Here is a 16,007-nt window from a genome sequence, read left to right as displayed (position 1 = left end):
CTCGACCTCTTCCTTCTTTTCTCTTTCTTCTCCTTCCATTTTCTCGAAATGTCGCCCGCGAAACATACCGCCAATGAGGAGGATGCGTTCATGCAGGATCTGTTGTCCGGCTTGGATAATTCATTCTGGAACGCGAGCCCTACACCATCTCCGGCGAAGCCCAAGCAGAAAACAACGCCCATTACACCCGAGAAGAAACAGCCGTCTACACCACCTAAAGTTCTCTCCACCAAGAACGTTAACTTAACCGATCTTCTGGAAGGAGCAGAGGATTGGGATTTCAGTGACGACTTTCTCACACCCAAGAAAGAGACAAAAAAGAAAGAGATTCTGGTGCGCAAGCATTATCAAAGTGGCATATACTTTAATTTATGCTAAACTCACCTATAGCATAAACCTCCCCCACAACTTGCTCAGAAATCGTTTAAGAGTGCAGCGTGTACACGGTGTATTGTACAAGCCATTGAAGAGCATCAAGTCGGCTCTAGACACGAAAAAGTGATTTAAGCTCTTATTAGTGCATCCATTCTCTGACTTGCATACTAGAACCTCATAGTGAGAATCGACGGCAGCAAAGAGAAGCGTTCAATTGTTTTACGCGACGATTGGATAGTCACAGATGTTCGTAAAGGTGTGTCGTCCGACGCTCTGTCTATGCTCTTGAAATTCATTATATAATTACTTCCAGGTGACATCGTCAACATTATTGGCGATTTCACTATTCTGGGCGAATCGTCCTCCTCGCTTACGTCCTCAGTTGCGATTTCATCTAAAAGCAATCTGCTTATACTTCACCCTGATATCCTCATTACGGCTACCGCTCTCTCCAACACCCCTCAGTGTCGCAGGAAACCCTTAATATCCTCTCTTGTTCGTTCATCATCCGATTACACCCCTTCTCTTGTCTGGGGCAATATGCTTCATAGTGTGTTACAGGCTTGTCTTCTCGCAGATCGCTGGGACGAGGTTTGGGTCGATGATAAGATTGATGAGATTGTTCGAAGCGGACTATCGGATCTTGTTCGCATCAACACCAATGTCGACCAGGCGAAACGGGAAGTGAAGGCTCGCGCAAAAGGTCTTCATGTATTTTCCGAAAAATACATAGCACCATCGCCCAAGGTACTTCATCTGCTTTTTGTTCTCTGTTTAGCATATTTATGAACTCCTCTGCAGCCTGGCGCAAACTTGACAAACAGTCGAGGGGGTCGCGATGACGTATCCTTGTTGGCGATATCAACAATTCTTGACATTGAAGAAGATATTTGGAGCCCTTCGTACGGCTTGAAGGGTAAACTCGATGCGACCGTGCAGACGGTCATCTCTGAGATGAAACCACCGTTTTATAAACCCGTATTCACAAATGGACCAAAACCGTTGGAGCTGAAGACCGGACGTGCCATGGCAGGCATGGAGCATCGCGCTCAGACTATGTTATACAGCCTTCTTGCGGAAGAGCGATATGGTTTGGAGGTGTCTTCAGGTCTTCTGTACTATACACAGAGTGAAGAGGTTGTTCAAGTCGACGTGAACAGAAATGAACTGAGGGGGCTCATCATGGCGCGAAACGAAATGGCCTCTTACATGGTTCGTCGTCATCAAGATCCCCCCGAACGCTTCCTTCCACCGACACTGGATGACGAAAGGTTATGCAAGAGATGCTATGTGTTGGATACGTGTATGTTGTACCGCAAGGTGATCACTATCTACTTCTATAACGGCGCATTAACTCACTGATCCTGGCAGGCTGTCGAAAACGTTGAGGATACTAACTCTCCGATTGCGGATGCCTATTCTCTCAAAACCTCACATCTTTCTCCTTCCCATGCTGCCTTCTTTAAACAATGGGAACATCTCGTATCTCTCGAAGAATCTGACATGAGTCGATTTAAAAAAGAGTTGTGGACTATGGGTGCTTCTGAAAGAGAAAGCAAAGGTCGCTGTTTTGGCTCCATGGTCATTGACTCGACGTATCACCCACTGTCTCAGTCACCTGCATCCCGGGATACCAAAATCCATCAATATACCTATAAATTCCTCCGTTCTACCGGCTACAAAACATCCTCCTCCCTTCTAAGTGGATTCCTCAATGCAGGTGACGCGGTGACGATTTCTGTAGAACCTCATCTACTCGCGCTTGCAAGAGGATTTATCCTTGAGCTCACGCCAACAGATGTCATCGTCGGAGTGGATCATGATTTGTCCCTGCTATCTATTCGCGATCGTCTATCAGCCTTTGGTCCCGTTTCGCCCGAAATCATTTTCCGTATTGACCGGGATGAGCTCTATGGTGGTATGGGCCGTATTCGCGAGAACCTGGCCCAGCTCTTCTATTTGGGGGGAGATACTAGACGGTTAGAACTTGTCGTGGATCTGAAGTATCCTTCATTCAGCACCGAGCCATTACCTCTTCCTCCTTCTGTTGCTCGGTACTCTGCGCACCTCAACGCCAACCAGATGCAAGCTATGAATAAGGTTCTTTCAGCCGAAGATTACGCTTTGATCCTTGGGATGCCTGGGACCGGGAAGACGACCATTGTTGCAGCTATCATAAAGACGGTCGTGGCAATGGGTAAGACCGTCCTGCTAACCTCCTACACGCACTCTGCCGTGGACAATATTTTGCTGAAACTGAAGGACGTCGAGTTCGGTATTTTGAGGTTGGGTAACACTGACAAGGTATTCCACATTATAATTGCATGATTTCATCTCATCGTCTCATAGGTCCATCCCGACATCCGCCCCATGACGCTGTCTTCGAAGCGAGCACCCACTACCGTCGAACAACTAGAGTTCCAGATCATGACACCTCCCGTTGTTGCGACTACTTGTTTGTCAATCGATAAGTACGTAGGGCTGGTTGATTGATAAGACCGTGCTGAAAGTTACCATGCAGCGCCTTGTTTTCTCGGCGCAAGTTTGACTACTGTATCGTCGACGAGGCGTCTCAAATCACACTTCCTAGCTGTCTTGGCCCTCTCCGCTTCGCGGACAAGTTCGTATTAGTAGGCGATCACTTCCAGCTGCCGCCTCTGGTGAGTCTTTGTACATTCAGTATTTAATAGCAGCTGATACCAAAATTCCAGGTTCGGAACAAGGAGGCCCGTCAAGGAGGGCTGGATGTATCTCTTTTCCGGCGTCTCTCCGATGCTCATGCTCATTCGGTCGTTGATCTCGCATATCAGTATCGCATGAATTCTGACATAATGATGCTGTCTAATAAACTCATCTATGGCGATCGTCTACGTTGTGGATCTCAAGCTGTAGCGAACCATTCTCTAGTCCTTCCAAATCGTGATTTCCTCAAAGGGATACATGGAGGGAAGTTATCGTGTCATAGCAGCGACTGCTGGATCGAGCAGCTCATGTCAAAGAGGTATGCATGCGCCTTTGTTTGATTATATATGAAGCCGACTATGCGCCTAGCTGCAAAGCCGTCTTCGTTGATACAGATCTAGTACCCGCCCAAGATTCAAAAGTGGGAGATCTGGTCCAAAATGAAGTCGAAGCTAGCCTTGTCTACCAGGTGACTGAAACCATGTTGCGCAGTGGAGTCTCTCCGGACCAAATTGGCATCATCTCGCTGTACCGGCAACAAGTGAAGCTCTTGACGCAAATGCTTCATGAACACAAAGGCATCGAAGTTCTTACAGCTGATCGAAGTCAAGGACGAGACAAAGATTGTATTATTATCTCGATGGTGCGCTCTAACGAGGATGGCTCAGTAAGTAATATCAGTGAACTCATTATGCTAACGCTCAATGGTGTTTACGTAGATCGGTGACCTGGTCAAGGATTGGAGACGAATGAATGTGTCGTTCACCCGGGCTCGATCGAAGCTCATCATTTTTGGATCGCGCAATACTTTGCAGGATGCGCCTCTCCTTAAAGAGTTCTTTACTCTGATGGAAGAGCAGAAATGGATCGTGCAGCTACCGCCCAAAGCAGATATTAGTCACGCGAGAGCATTTGATGTTGCAACGTCTCCGAAGCGCGTTGTAGAAGACGTTATAGGACAGAGGAAAGAGAACGCAGACTGTACCAGACCGCAAAAGAAATTGAAGGTGAAGAAAGGTGTAACAGAGGCAGGTCTCTTACGCAGTCGACCCATTTTGCGAGACCTAGTAAATGACGGTCGATAACGAATTTTTATAATCGGGGATATATGAATGTATAGCAACAAAGTTTGTACCAATACTAAGAGTGAGAACCAATTACAAAAATTGCGAACCCGAGGAATAAAACTCAAGTTCCTAAACATGAAACATTTCTGTCCATTGCCTCTCTTCCAAGGATATTTGCCTGCTTTCTTGAGTCAATTGACAAGGATAACAGCACGTAGAGGCGAAGCAATCTTCGATGACACTTCCATCAATACCATAACGTTCCCGAATTTCTCCGCGATATACCGCCTGACAGAATAATTAGAGAGTGAAAGTAGACATCGAAGATCCAAACAAACCTGAAATGCACAAGCCACACCACAGCAGGGAATACATGCAGCATGTGCACAGCAGGGGGCAGAGCAGGAACGACCAAACGGATCGGGGTGAGGATAACCAGTTGTTTGAAGATGATCGTATCGATCGATGTTGCGGCCCAATGTGATACAAGGGCAGAAACATGCCGACACACCTAATTCTAGACAGTAAGCAACAGGAAAAGGCGCAAGGACTCTAGAACTTCACAGGTGCGGATGTCTCCCCAAAAGTTGAACAGACCGTGAGACCATTTCCTATGTTCACGAGTACTTTCTTCATATAAGGGCACACTTGTTATCGTTTCAGTAGTGATCGGCTTGATCGGCTTGGGCTGTCTCGTAACATACTAAAAAGAGTGCTGTCAATGGAGATATCCTTGTGAAAAAGAATGGTCTGTACTTACGAGCCTGGAGTTCTGGGGTACGGTCGGTGGGTGGTGCAATGATCTGAACCTTTCCACTAGACTATCGAGCCTAGCTAATGCATCTTGATTCGGAGCCCCCCCGTCCTATAGAAACATTAAGTGATTAAATCTAGAAAGAGAAAAACAAAAATCTGACATTGTGGGGACTGTAGGCAGGAGGAGGAGCATCGTTGTAAGTGGTGAAAGGGGACGGCATGGTGTTGTGAATGACGATGCATCCTGAGTAGAAAGTCTTCTTATATACTCTGCGATATGTGAGACTGTGTCTAAAGGATGTCTCCGGCGAAATGAAAAGGAGTACTCGGATAGATCATGAATTTCCCCGGAGAAACGAGAATTATTCGTGGGTATCTGAGAACAATTTTCATGTGATCATTAAAATTCCCTTTATGGCTGGAAAATAGACGACACTGTAAGACAAAGATCATTATGAACATCATAGGGGCCTCGAAGGAAGGAAGTTTTATGAATGAAAGTAGCTGCATTTAACGCATATGCAGCATTATTTTTTTTTCAAGGCTCAGTGTCCTGGTATTCAATGACAAAAGACATTTTTTGAGATGGATACCCAAGTAACAATAAACGGAAGGCAAATACTTATGCCCGCTTCGGGGATTGTTTCAGTAGAAGGCTCCTTTCTTAGGCAATACCACTATGACTTCTGAGACCGCAAGAGATGTGGTGCACCAGTGGAACATCGGGAAAGTAATGGTCAGAAGAGTTTTGGAATGGTGTACCTTGAACTCAGTGCATGTTTCCTCGGCTCGGCTTCTATGCTTCCAATCACAAGTACCGTCGTAAGATCAACCAGAAGCCTCAGGTCCCAGTTCCCCCCGCCGACATGACGCAGAAGCCTAAACAAAGTGGGTGGAAGTAGGAAGTTATGGAGACTAAAGATGAAACAGATTTGGAATTCCACGTGCGAGATAGGAATTGCACGAAGAGATGATAGAAATCTCCTGAAACGCATGCAGAGGAAGACTGGAGGTGCTGGATCAAGAGCTCACTGAGGTGACTTGGGATATCCGCTCTGGGAATGGCCTGATAACCTTTAATGTCGACAGTGATGGTAATAATGTTGTCCAAAACTCAAAGAGCATAGCAAGGCAAGCTGTCAACCAGCTTTTTCAGATGTTCAAAATCCAGTACACTCAGGAGACCATTGATCTGTCTCAGATACAGGTTGGGATAGTTTGCAAATCGATAGGCAATTCGCGTAGATTGTTGGAGTTAATGAGGTAGGAGCATGGACATGGTGAACAAGAAAAAGGGTTCAGAAGAGAACGGGCGCTAGAATAGAACGTCGTAACGTTAATCTCAGCGTTGTGGTTGAAAGCTGAGATGTGCGGAACGGTGTGTCATACTGAAAAAGGAAAGAAAATCAAACAGGTAAGTGAATGTGTTCGTATCGTACTATTTCTACATCTAACATAGATGGTGTGTTTTGCTCGTACTAAACTTGTAACACAATTTCGGAAATGTGTTCGGAGACTCTGAGGTTTCGATCTCGTCTATCACATCTTTTTTCAGTAGGAGTAAGAAAGGAAAACAAAGCCCACATAACTGACAATAAGTTCCGATAACAAAAAAGGTTTCATGAAATACTGATGCATACCCCAAGAGCCTTGTCTTCCCAGGCGACGCAATGTTCTTTCAGGGATGCTGCCTGTACGATGAAGAACGGAGACTGATGATAGAATCTGGGGGAACTTTGAGGTCATAGCCGAAGTCCACGAGACACCACGAGACACCACGCGGCGACAGGAATGAACCTTGCCACACTCTGAAAATCAACCATTGCCACAGTGAACACGGCTTGTTTGAGGAATACGACGGCTACATCAGGACGCTAACCAGGATTGTCGGTTTCTTCGCTTTGTAAGCGTAGTAGAAGGATATAGTAGAGGAAGATAGATTTTCCTGTACTCGTCAACGTCAAATGGAACTAAGACTAGCTTGTTGTTCCTTACCAATGCCAGAGTAGCAAAGGACGATGAAACCTGCTAGCTGCGACTTTGCCTCCATCTCTCGGAATGGGTTAGGATACTGTTCCAATGCTTCAGTACTGGTGGGCCCACTATCAGCGACTGCGAGTTTACTTCCACCGTTGAAGACTCTACCAGTATCCTGCCTCTTCTCTCTGTCCTCGACGAGGTCCTCCTCACAAGTGCCCTTGACGCCGAAAGTCGGTGCAGGCTGGGTCATGTCGTCGCGCTCTTCTTCGTCTCTTTTTTCCTGGCTCTCTTCGCCCTCATCAGCCTGAATAGGTATGATAGAGTTACCTGTCTTCCTGGCCTCTATGATATCGTGCAGAGCGACCCCGTACTCTTTGCGAATGGAAGGGCGAACTCCCAAATATCTCTTCAGATTTGTCGCTGAAAGCCCATATATTTCTGGGACCCTAACGTTGATACGAAATGTCCCGCAGAACTCGTTCCTTGATGAATGGAGGTTGTTGGTCGTACCAGATGTCCAAGTAAACGTCGTCGTACTCGTCGCTATACGACGTCTTTCTAGAAAGCGAGATATACATGCACTCAGAAAGAGATTTTCCCTTATCAAAAGGCCATGGATTTCATAGTCTTCACCGAAATGTAGGTTGAAGACGACATTTACATTTGGATTATTGGATTAAGGCAAATGGCACATGCGCCAGCGGCCCGATCAGCCGTTCCTCTCGATACCACTACCATCATGTACGTACCTTTTTTTCTTCGAATGCATTAGACCCATTATCCAGGCCTCCCAAGGGTGTAGGACGGAGAAAAGCTGCAAATGATGGCTCGTCGACGCCCAACATTCCCGTACGAACCTCGCTTTCTCGGAGAGGCTGCCAATGACCTTCTCAGTAGAGCCTAGCAGTGCAGCTATCTTACTTGCACAGCCCAAAACCGTTCAAGAATCCCTACTACACCAAGAATGTCAATCGTAGGGCGAAGAATTTTAAGACTGTGCTGAGTCAGGAGCGAGAGCGGGAGAGGGCAGAGCGGGAGAGGAGAAAGCTTGCCCAACCGGATGTTCCCCTCGAGCCAGACGAAATGCCTACATGTGCGTCACGTCGGATTTACCGCTTCAGTTTACTGAAGAGTTTATAGATGCATCGATTGAGGCTCCGCCGTCTGTGTTGCCGATGAAGCATTATTGCGATGTTACGGGTCTCGAGGTGCGTGTTCTAGCAGTTTTGAGTCCGGCTTATCCATTATTCTTTCAAATAGGCGCCCTATACAGACCCTGCTACGGGCCTCCGGTTTCATGATAAGAGTGTGTATCAAGTTATTAAAGGGATGGTACGTGCGTGTTTTGTCGCTTCTGAATCCTTGCTCATTCCTCACCGTAGAGTGTCAGCACCGCGAAAGATTATCTCTCAGGTATGCGAAAATGCATTTGGTTCATTCACTGTGTCTTACGCTGTGTCCTGTAGCTCGTGGTGTAAATTCTATTGTCAAGTAATAGACGCCGAACCCAGGCAGTGTTGGACACGATTAGCTTGTCAATAAATGCTCGCCGCTGTATCCCCGGTCATTCCGCTAAATCATATTATACTCATTTTAATTGGTATAACATCGGTGTTAGTGGAAAGCGGAGATAGATCATTCCGAGGTAAAACGTGTAAGAGTAGGTCGGGCAATCCCATTCGTGTGTTCACAGCTCGAAACTTAAAGTGATGTCGCGGTTGCAGTTCGGTCGAGCGGGTTCCGACCAAATTTTGACTTAAGTACTGTGCTCCTGCCCTCATCTTCGCATGACTGTATTACGGTTCCAAACAGACCTGGAATAGGAATTGAAGCGAGCGATAGGAATTCTGGTAGACGTCGACTCACATACATAATACCGGATGGATGGAGGACCAGTGGGAAGTCATGGTAGCAGCACACATAGGTGAAAAAATGCAAAGGGAAAAAACATACAAAAAGGAAAGGCATCCCAGAGACAATGGGCGAGGTAAAAGAGCTTCACAACTCTCTAACCTCTGGGCAGATACATAGGCGCATCTTTACAAAATGCCGCAGAAGGTTTGCTTGTGCTCGACACAAGAAGGAAAAGCGTAAGAGCGCTGTTACGCACGAGGAGGTGGGGGAAGCAGAGGAGATACGTGCCAAGTCAACTCAGATGCCATCATATTGCGCGCTTGCAGTAAAGTTGACAGCTGGCAACGAGCTCAATCAACTTCAGGGCATCCTAGCAAGGAATATGCCCTGTGGATGACAATGATATGGCCTCTCGGGATCAACATGAGAAAATAAACTGAGGATGGCGGAAAATAAACTGAGTATAAAATTGGTAAGTGTACCGATCTCATCAGTCCAGGTCACATCTGTAGTACAAACGAGCCTCTGGCTGTGTACATTGTTATCTGAGGGACCAATAGCAAAAATCATATTCCGCTTCACTTCAGGTCCTACGACAAGACTTGCACAAGTTGTGTCCGAGCCAATACCATAAACACTACGGAAACCATTAGTGCGAGGTTTATAACATTGCAAACATAGACTTACACCTACCAACCTCACAACCGACAGAAGAAAAGTCGAATATAAGATGAAAGCAAAGTAATTGTTTCTCTTCTCCGAATAGCCCTCCTCGAAATTCTTGATCATCTCTTTTGATATATTTTCGTCGTCCACATTCAGCCAACCATTAATATTCTCGATCCCGACGGCGAGGATGCCATTTGTGAACATCCATGTAGCCACAAGTCGAATCCTGAAGGTCTTGTTTTCGTCGTCTAAGGTTGCTTCTCATTTCCTTCAGCTGACTTAATCTTCCAAAGAGCGCGCGTGACCGTCTCTTTGAATGCAGTATTGACGTCCTCCTGCATCCTAGTCGTATCCTCAACATGAGGCTCGTCATTTCCAAGCGTTGTACGAGATTTCAGTGAGGGAAGAACATCTATTTTGTTACTTCCTTTCGTTCCCCAAGACACCTATGCCAATAGGACGACCTGTTAGAAATTTACTGGACAGCACATAGTTACTAGCTCACGTCATGCAGATTACAAAATGCGTAGACATTGAGAACGTTGATGAAGCTTGGCGCTAGACATAGATACGGCATGAAACTTGTGAACATGTGCCATGGATCGCCCTAGGATACTTGTCAGTAGATCACTTCAAGTGGAAGCCGCCCTACGTACATCTAAGAAGGATGCAAAAAAATAGATACCGAATGTAGATATCATTGCAGCAACCAGGGGACCAAGAGGTAGGTTAAAGAACGACTTGAAAACTTGCACGGTCGACTTATTTTCTTAGAATGCATTGGGAATTTCCTGTATGGGCATGCATATTAGCAGTTGAGTCGAGGAATGCCAAGGAGTGTCACCTTGAAGGTAAGCGACGTGAGCCAAAACGAACAAACTAAGAGATACACAGAGAGAACAGCATAAACCCTTGGGGAAAGCTCAAAATGCCGGCAAAGAATGGTAAGTAGGTTACCATAATGTAAGTGTATATGCAAATCGTTCTCCTTTGGGCCGATTACCTAATGCTAGGACAAACTGAGACAAGCAAATTTAACTTTTTGGAGGAGTTAGTCCGCTGAGACATACCTGCAGTACAAGGAAACCCAGATAAAGATACTTTAAACCCAAGTTGATCCAGTGAATCTGGGTAGTGAAGTCAATGCAGGATCCAAATGTCAGTCCAGTTCGATATTGCTTACTAATACGACACTCCACTCCCTGCAATGATAGCAGATCGATGATGATACTGAACGTAAGCCACAAGTTGGCCAGGGCGAACCATAAGAAGACCAAAGAAAAGGCGTTGTACTACCTCACCATCAGTGACTGTTAATATGGATGGAATATAGTTCACCAAGCCTTGTATATGGAAGAACAGCATTCTAAAGATCCTATGTCCCGAGCAGGAAAACCTGAAGAAGTTGACGAGCGCGTAGACGCTTGCAGAAAATGAACCATTGAGCCATCTCCGCCGTTGTCCTATCAACTCCGCGGCGCTCTTCGGTACATCGGTTTCGGCTTTACTTGGTTTGACGTATGTTAGTGTCCATCGTTCATCTCGCTTTGCTACCAGTTCCAAACACGAAATACGATCTTCGGCTTTAGACATCATATTAACGATGAGCCGACCGGGGCGTCATAGCGCATACCTAAAAACATATTCTTCTGGAAGATGGACATTCCGTTGATACCTTGGTCGCCTAGATGCTCCGCAAGGGAGTGGTCGCCATGGAAGTATTGCTCCAGAGGTCGGCCAAGGATGACTCTATGCATCAATGGTGTTGTAGGATAACACAATGTAGCACTGAAATCGAGACGAACCTGTATCGATACGCACTGAATGCTCCAGGCAACACGGAGACATAGCCAAACATACTTTCAGTAGGCTTGTCTAATTATGGCGCGTGAGCTCAGACCTTGAGAGAGAACAGATATACGTACCAAGAATATTAGACATATTGTGCAATAGCATTAAACAGCCATCGATGAGATTTAATCTTCTTCTGGTTCTGCGCTTTTAACCCAACTACGATTTGCACGGGAACCAGATTCGATGGATCGCCGTCTTGTGGAAGTACAAGATTTGGTTTCGCATCCATGGATAGCTGCATGGTGTACTACAACATGTCAGATAAAAAGACTGCAAAAATGAATAGGAACGTACCTCAAAGATGTGCGTTACTGTTGATTTTCCATCAATCTGCTTTTTCATCACGCCATCTTGATAGACACCAACAGTGGCAAGGATGTCTAGGGCACTCTTGTCCATCGCTTCCAGGCCGTCAACGACCAGCGCCACTACGATATTTTGCCAGCCGGGAGAACCGGCCTCGGCTTGAGTTCGCCAATATTTGGACTTTTTGGTTTTACAGATGTCACGGATGTTCGTCATGACTCCATGTAAGGTGCGGGCGTACAAAGTCTTATCTTCAGTATACGAGGTGACGGCAATGAGCAGCTCCGTTTCGCGGTTGTAGAACCTTGTTCGTAATGACCAAACCGTTTGCTTCTGTAAAGTCATCCGGATCGCATGTAGCGGCTGTGTATCTCATATGGCTTGGGGTGTCCTGTCAGTTCGATATGTCGAGTCACCAGATACGGATTCAACGCACGAGAATTCTGTACTTTGCATGGAGGTGTATTTTGACTCGATAGCGTTCCGAACGGCCGTGGGTACGGGATACTCAACAATGAAATTACCCTTGATAAGTTTTACTCTTCGCGTGACTCCACGCTTGATAGTTTGGCGCCGTCGCCAGTTAGTCTCAAGAGAAATAACAGACTCCCGACCCGGGTCACTACTTTCATGGGGTGATCGAAGGATGGCACTCATTCTTCGTGAAAGAGTCAAAAGTAGTTCACTGTAAGAGAATTTCCAACTTACCGCACTGGATACACAAAACTGTCGGCCGGTTGAAGGGGGAGTTTTTCTAGGGACTCGTGACTGTCATTACTGGGCAGGCCGGTTAGCAGGGGGAGACTGGGATAAAACGTATTGGACTGATAGAACGAGACGGATCGTCCATACGAGAAATTTGGATTGTTGGTGTCGATGTTATCATTGTCTTCTTCAAGTGAGTAAGTTGTCGATGATGACTTGATTGATGCAGCGACAGAAGAGAGAGAAGGCTGATGAGAATGCATGGAGTTCTTCGAACCGTGAACAGCCCAGATGTAGAAGGAAGAAGGCTTAGAACATAGAGATCTATGCCGGTGATATATGCTGTTTCCATCCTGGTGATGGTTGAGCTCGAACAGTCGACCGACTCTGCGCTGAAGGTTCGTTACCCACACATGCATATCATCCGGTTGCATCAGTTGTATACTGATCCGGAACTTCAAGGCCAAGCGCAGTAACGGAGGCAACTCGGGCATTTCTTTTGCTTCTTGTTGCGAAGGACTGCATGGCATAGGCTGTTTGATACACCAAGAAACAAAACGTAGGATGGCTAAGGGCCAACGGTCCGGCCTTGACGGGACGAACCATGTCACAAGTCACAAAGTGCGAGTAAAAAAGGTATTTTCGATATTTCGATATTTTCGGTATCTTCATTATTCCCTCATGGCTACGACATCGAAAACAGCGAAAAAGAGATCTGCCGCATCCCAGGCCGGTCCTTCCGGCAAGAAAATCAATCTGAGTGTCCCCCAGACGTCTGAAAAGAAACGAAGTCGACCTGTAACTCAACTTGCACCTGACGCTGGTTCTGGCTCTGATTCCGATGAAATAGACGAGGATGATGTGCCAGAAAAACAGGACGATGAAGTGGCCGATGGCGAGGGCATGGATGTAGTCGAGGAAAAGGCAGCGAAAGATCCATTGGGTGCGTTACCAGCTCCATTTTTTTCGTTCTATCCGTCTGACTGATGCACGGGTAGCGGTACGTGAGGCTCGTAAAGCACAAAAACTTCTTCAAGGGCAACGAAAGACGGCAAAACCTCATTCGTCTCTTTTAACAGAGGCCAAGAGAGTGTGGTCACTCGCGCGACAGAAAAATATACCACCTACCGAACGGCAAAAGCACATCCACGATCTCATGAACGTTATACGTGGAAAAGTGAAGGATATTGTCCTGAAACACGATGCCAGCCGGATAGTTCAGACTGTTGTCAAGCACGGCAAACAAAAAGAACGAGATGAAGTAGCCGTCGAGTTGAAGGGGAAGTATAGAGAACTAGCCCAGAACAAATACTCAAAAGTATGTGTTTCACCCGGGGAATCACCGGTTTCTTGCTTACTCTTTTCGCAGTTCCTTGTGACCAAGCTCATCAGATATTGTCCCGCTCATCGCACTTCCATTATCCTCGAATTTCAGTCGCACACCTTGCGACTGCTTCTTCACCGAGAGGCTTCCTCGGTGCTGGCCGATGCCTTCGAGTTGTACGCCAATGCATACGAACGGTCGCTGCTTCTTCGTGATTTCTATGGGAAAGAGGCTACTTTGTTTAGTATAACATCCGGCAGCACTGAAGACAAAGAGCGCGCGAAGAAGGGACTGAGCGGTGTTTTGCAAGGCGGAGACACGGAACGACGGAAGCGAATTCTTACCGCGACTAAAACGGGACTGATGTCAATGTAAGGCCACCTAGACTTGTTTGTTATCTTCAACTGACTTTGATGCAGATTCAACAATCCCGATAAGGGTGCTATCACGCACGCAATTGTGCATCGTGCCTTATGGGAATACATAGTAGCTGTCAATGAGAGTGAAGAGGGGGAACGAGACAAGCAATATCGCGAAATGTTTGAATGGTACGTAGTCAGTCTTTGCACTCTTTCCCTTAATTTAGAGTGCTACAGCTGTCAGGAAGTTTTGGCCGAGCTGGTCCACACGAAGGACGGGAGTCGAGTCGTGCGCGAATTTCTCGCACGCGAAACGGCAAAAGGCCGAAAACAGATTCTCAAAGTACTCAAACCACACATTTTGAAGATGTGTACAAATGAGGAGGCTCAGTTAGTACTGTTCACGGCTATAGATGTAATTGAGTAAGTGTGTCGCTTTCTTCTATTTTTTTTTTTGACTCAGTCATCGTTGTCCAGCGACACAAAACTTGTACTGAAAACCCTGGTTACTGAGATCACGCAAGCAGCCGATACGTTATATCCTTCGCCACAGGGTCGTCGAGTGCTCCTCTATCTAATGGTTCCTCGTACCAGACGACACTTCACCCCCGCGCAAATAGCGTCGATAACCGAGACCGATGAAATTCGATCTCGAACGAGCAAAAAGGATGCAAACATCCGACAAAATGAAATCCGTATCGGTGCCAGCGAGCCTCTACTTGCATGGATATCTGAGAATGCTGAAAAGATTAGTCGGGATCCTGGCGGAAGTCTTGTCATCCCTGAGATATTGCTTTACGCCGTTGATGGCACGTCCTTCTCGCTTCTGCATTCCATGTAACCTATTCTGATCTCTGCCTTATAGACAAATCCAAAGCGGTGGATGCACTCCTCAAAGCAGCTGCAGCTCCTTATCCGTCAACTGACCTTGCCAGCCCGCATGTTATTGATCTTCCACATACTTCACGCATGTACAAGACTCTCCTCCAGGGCGGACATTTCAACCGAGCAAGCAATACTGTTGAAAAGGTGGCCGAGTGGGATTCAGCTGTTTTTGCGGATCAGCTCGTAGAGACACTAGGGCAGGATGTGATTGTCGGAATGTGTACGAAGGGTGAGCGGAATGGTGCCTTCGTGGTTGCCGAGGCATTGAGTGGAGATAAGGCAAAAGATTTGGTGAAGAGTTGGTTTATGACCAATGTGATCAAGGAAATTGAGGAGAGTGATATGAAGGGTAAGAATGTGCTGTTGGAGAAGATACGACAGCTTTAGACTGGTGCAGTTGTCTCGATGGTCGGGAATCTTGGATGATACTTATTTATGAAGAATCGTATATTCCCCGAAGCGGCCAAGCACATTCTATGACTGTAAAATTCTTTACGGTCCATCCAACCTCAGCTCTGTTCTACCCATGGTCTCATTTTTTGTTCACGACCTTTCATGGTCACGGTCATGGATGCGTAGAAACCAGCCCATCGTGGTTTGATTGTGGTCTGGGAAAAAAGTAATGCAGCTATGCTCCTGGCTCCTATGAGAAGTTAAAACTCAGGTACAAGCGATAAAAAATGAAATGATACAGACCCTGCTAGAAAAAAGTGGAGATTCCCAGCTCTGGAGCCTGAGGTTCGGCGTGTTATCGTGAGTCGTGACTTAGTACGGAATCGAAGCTCGCGACTGTCGCGGTCGCGTGAAAGGCACGTAATTTGCGACGACCTACGTAGTAACAGACTTTCTTTTCTTCAGAGGTATGCCTACCAGAACAGAACTAAATATCTGTGGCAAGCCGAGCTCGCGCCATTTACTTCACTCCACTACGTGATGCAACGATGTCAGCAATGACCGACGAAATTCACCAAAAATGCAGTTCAATGGAGGCGAATGATTTTCTAGAGAAGTTCCTGCCCAACACTGTCCCAAATATCCCTGATATCAATGTTGCCGATTTTCAGAAGGTTACGGAGAAGACAACAGAAACAAATATGTAAGGGCCATTGGTATGTCGCAACCAACTTCGCGTTATTCTCGTGTACTCATTGTACATATCCTATTAGATAGACACGCTCGCGCCTTTCTGTC

General features: G+C 46.4%; 8 protein-coding genes across 8 annotated transcripts; 4 read left to right on the top strand and 4 right to left on the bottom strand.

Annotated features, from left to right (window-relative positions):
• Positions 1–48: 48 nt before the first annotated feature.
• On the top strand, positions 49–4,142 carry BT62DRAFT_983095 (Dna2-domain-containing protein; the record flags this gene model as incomplete). Its single annotated transcript, XM_043189745.1, has 10 exons — positions 49–333; positions 391–498; positions 547–631; positions 689–1,122; positions 1,177–1,695; positions 1,747–2,679; positions 2,725–2,850; positions 3,087–3,376; positions 3,427–3,724; positions 3,777–4,142. 10 exons carry the CDS (start codon positions 49–51, stop codon positions 4,140–4,142), a joined length of 3,444 nt encoding a protein of 1,147 aa, XP_043034065.1.
• Positions 4,138–5,221, bottom strand: BT62DRAFT_1080800 (PLAC8-domain-containing protein). Its single transcript, XM_043179608.1, has 5 exons — positions 5,042–5,221; positions 4,885–4,989; positions 4,689–4,827; positions 4,463–4,635; positions 4,138–4,412 (listed from the first exon to the last, which is right to left on the bottom strand). Exons 1-5 carry the CDS (start codon positions 5,099–5,101, stop codon positions 4,254–4,256), a joined length of 636 nt encoding a protein of 211 aa, XP_043034064.1. The 5' UTR covers positions 5,102–5,221; the 3' UTR covers positions 4,138–4,253.
• A 1,094-nt stretch (positions 5,222–6,315) lies between these two features.
• On the bottom strand, positions 6,316–6,927 carry BT62DRAFT_937947 (uncharacterized protein). Its single transcript, XM_043187433.1, has 2 exons — positions 6,876–6,927; positions 6,316–6,825 (listed from the first exon to the last, which is right to left on the bottom strand). The coding sequence occupies exon 2, from the start codon at positions 6,624–6,626 to the stop codon at positions 6,432–6,434; it is 195 nt and encodes a 64-aa protein (XP_043034063.1). The 5' UTR covers positions 6,627–6,825; positions 6,876–6,927; the 3' UTR covers positions 6,316–6,431.
• On the bottom strand, positions 6,742–7,484 carry BT62DRAFT_1080799 (uncharacterized protein; the record flags this gene model as incomplete). Its single annotated transcript, XM_043179607.1, has 3 exons — positions 7,371–7,484; positions 6,876–7,306; positions 6,742–6,830 (listed from the first exon to the last, which is right to left on the bottom strand). Exons 1-3 carry the CDS (start codon positions 7,436–7,438, stop codon positions 6,742–6,744), a joined length of 588 nt encoding a protein of 195 aa, XP_043034062.1. The 5' UTR covers positions 7,439–7,484.
• Positions 7,485–7,566: 82 nt separating this feature from the next.
• BT62DRAFT_989234 (uncharacterized protein) lies at positions 7,567–8,551 on the top strand. Its single transcript, XM_043190146.1, has 7 exons — positions 7,567–7,601; positions 7,646–7,709; positions 7,758–7,953; positions 8,001–8,068; positions 8,121–8,192; positions 8,243–8,273; positions 8,327–8,551. Coding segments are annotated over exons 1-7 (462 nt in total). The 5' UTR covers positions 7,567–7,599; the 3' UTR covers positions 8,356–8,551.
• BT62DRAFT_581588 (uncharacterized protein) lies at positions 8,351–8,973 on the top strand. The gene is made up of 2 exons (XM_043181502.1): positions 8,351–8,520; positions 8,585–8,973. Exons 1-2 carry the CDS (start codon positions 8,403–8,405, stop codon positions 8,770–8,772), a joined length of 306 nt encoding a protein of 101 aa, XP_043034060.1. The 5' UTR covers positions 8,351–8,402; the 3' UTR covers positions 8,773–8,973.
• Positions 8,974–9,297: 324 nt separating this feature from the next.
• On the bottom strand, positions 9,298–12,742 carry BT62DRAFT_1012627 (uncharacterized protein; the record flags this gene model as incomplete). Its single annotated transcript, XM_043177953.1, has 14 exons — positions 9,298–9,351; positions 9,402–9,609; positions 9,663–9,829; positions 9,889–9,990; positions 10,040–10,123; positions 10,454–10,510; positions 10,583–10,675; positions 10,722–10,966; positions 11,017–11,132; positions 11,189–11,253; positions 11,323–11,484; positions 11,532–11,906; positions 11,976–12,201; positions 12,252–12,742. The coding sequence occupies 14 exons, from the start codon at positions 12,740–12,742 to the stop codon at positions 9,298–9,300; spliced, it is 2,445 nt and encodes an 814-aa protein (XP_043034059.1).
• A 162-nt stretch (positions 12,743–12,904) lies between these two features.
• On the top strand, positions 12,905–15,404 carry BT62DRAFT_937944 (ARM repeat-containing protein). Its single transcript, XM_043187432.1, has 7 exons — positions 12,905–13,191; positions 13,247–13,566; positions 13,618–13,943; positions 13,992–14,120; positions 14,169–14,354; positions 14,409–14,740; positions 14,797–15,404. Exons 1-7 carry the CDS (start codon positions 12,930–12,932, stop codon positions 15,201–15,203), a joined length of 1,962 nt encoding a protein of 653 aa, XP_043034058.1. The 5' UTR covers positions 12,905–12,929; the 3' UTR covers positions 15,204–15,404.
• The last annotated feature ends 603 nt before the right edge of the window (positions 15,405–16,007 follow it).

Source organism: Guyanagaster necrorhizus, assembly GCF_019112545.1.
Source record: "Guyanagaster necrorhizus MCA 3950 unplaced genomic scaffold BT62scaffold_48, whole genome shotgun sequence".
In the NCBI taxonomy this organism is placed as follows: domain Eukaryota; kingdom Fungi; phylum Basidiomycota; class Agaricomycetes; order Agaricales; family Physalacriaceae; genus Guyanagaster; species Guyanagaster necrorhizus.
Note: the sequence above shows the minus strand (reverse complement) of the source record. Positions and strands in the feature narration are given on the sequence as shown.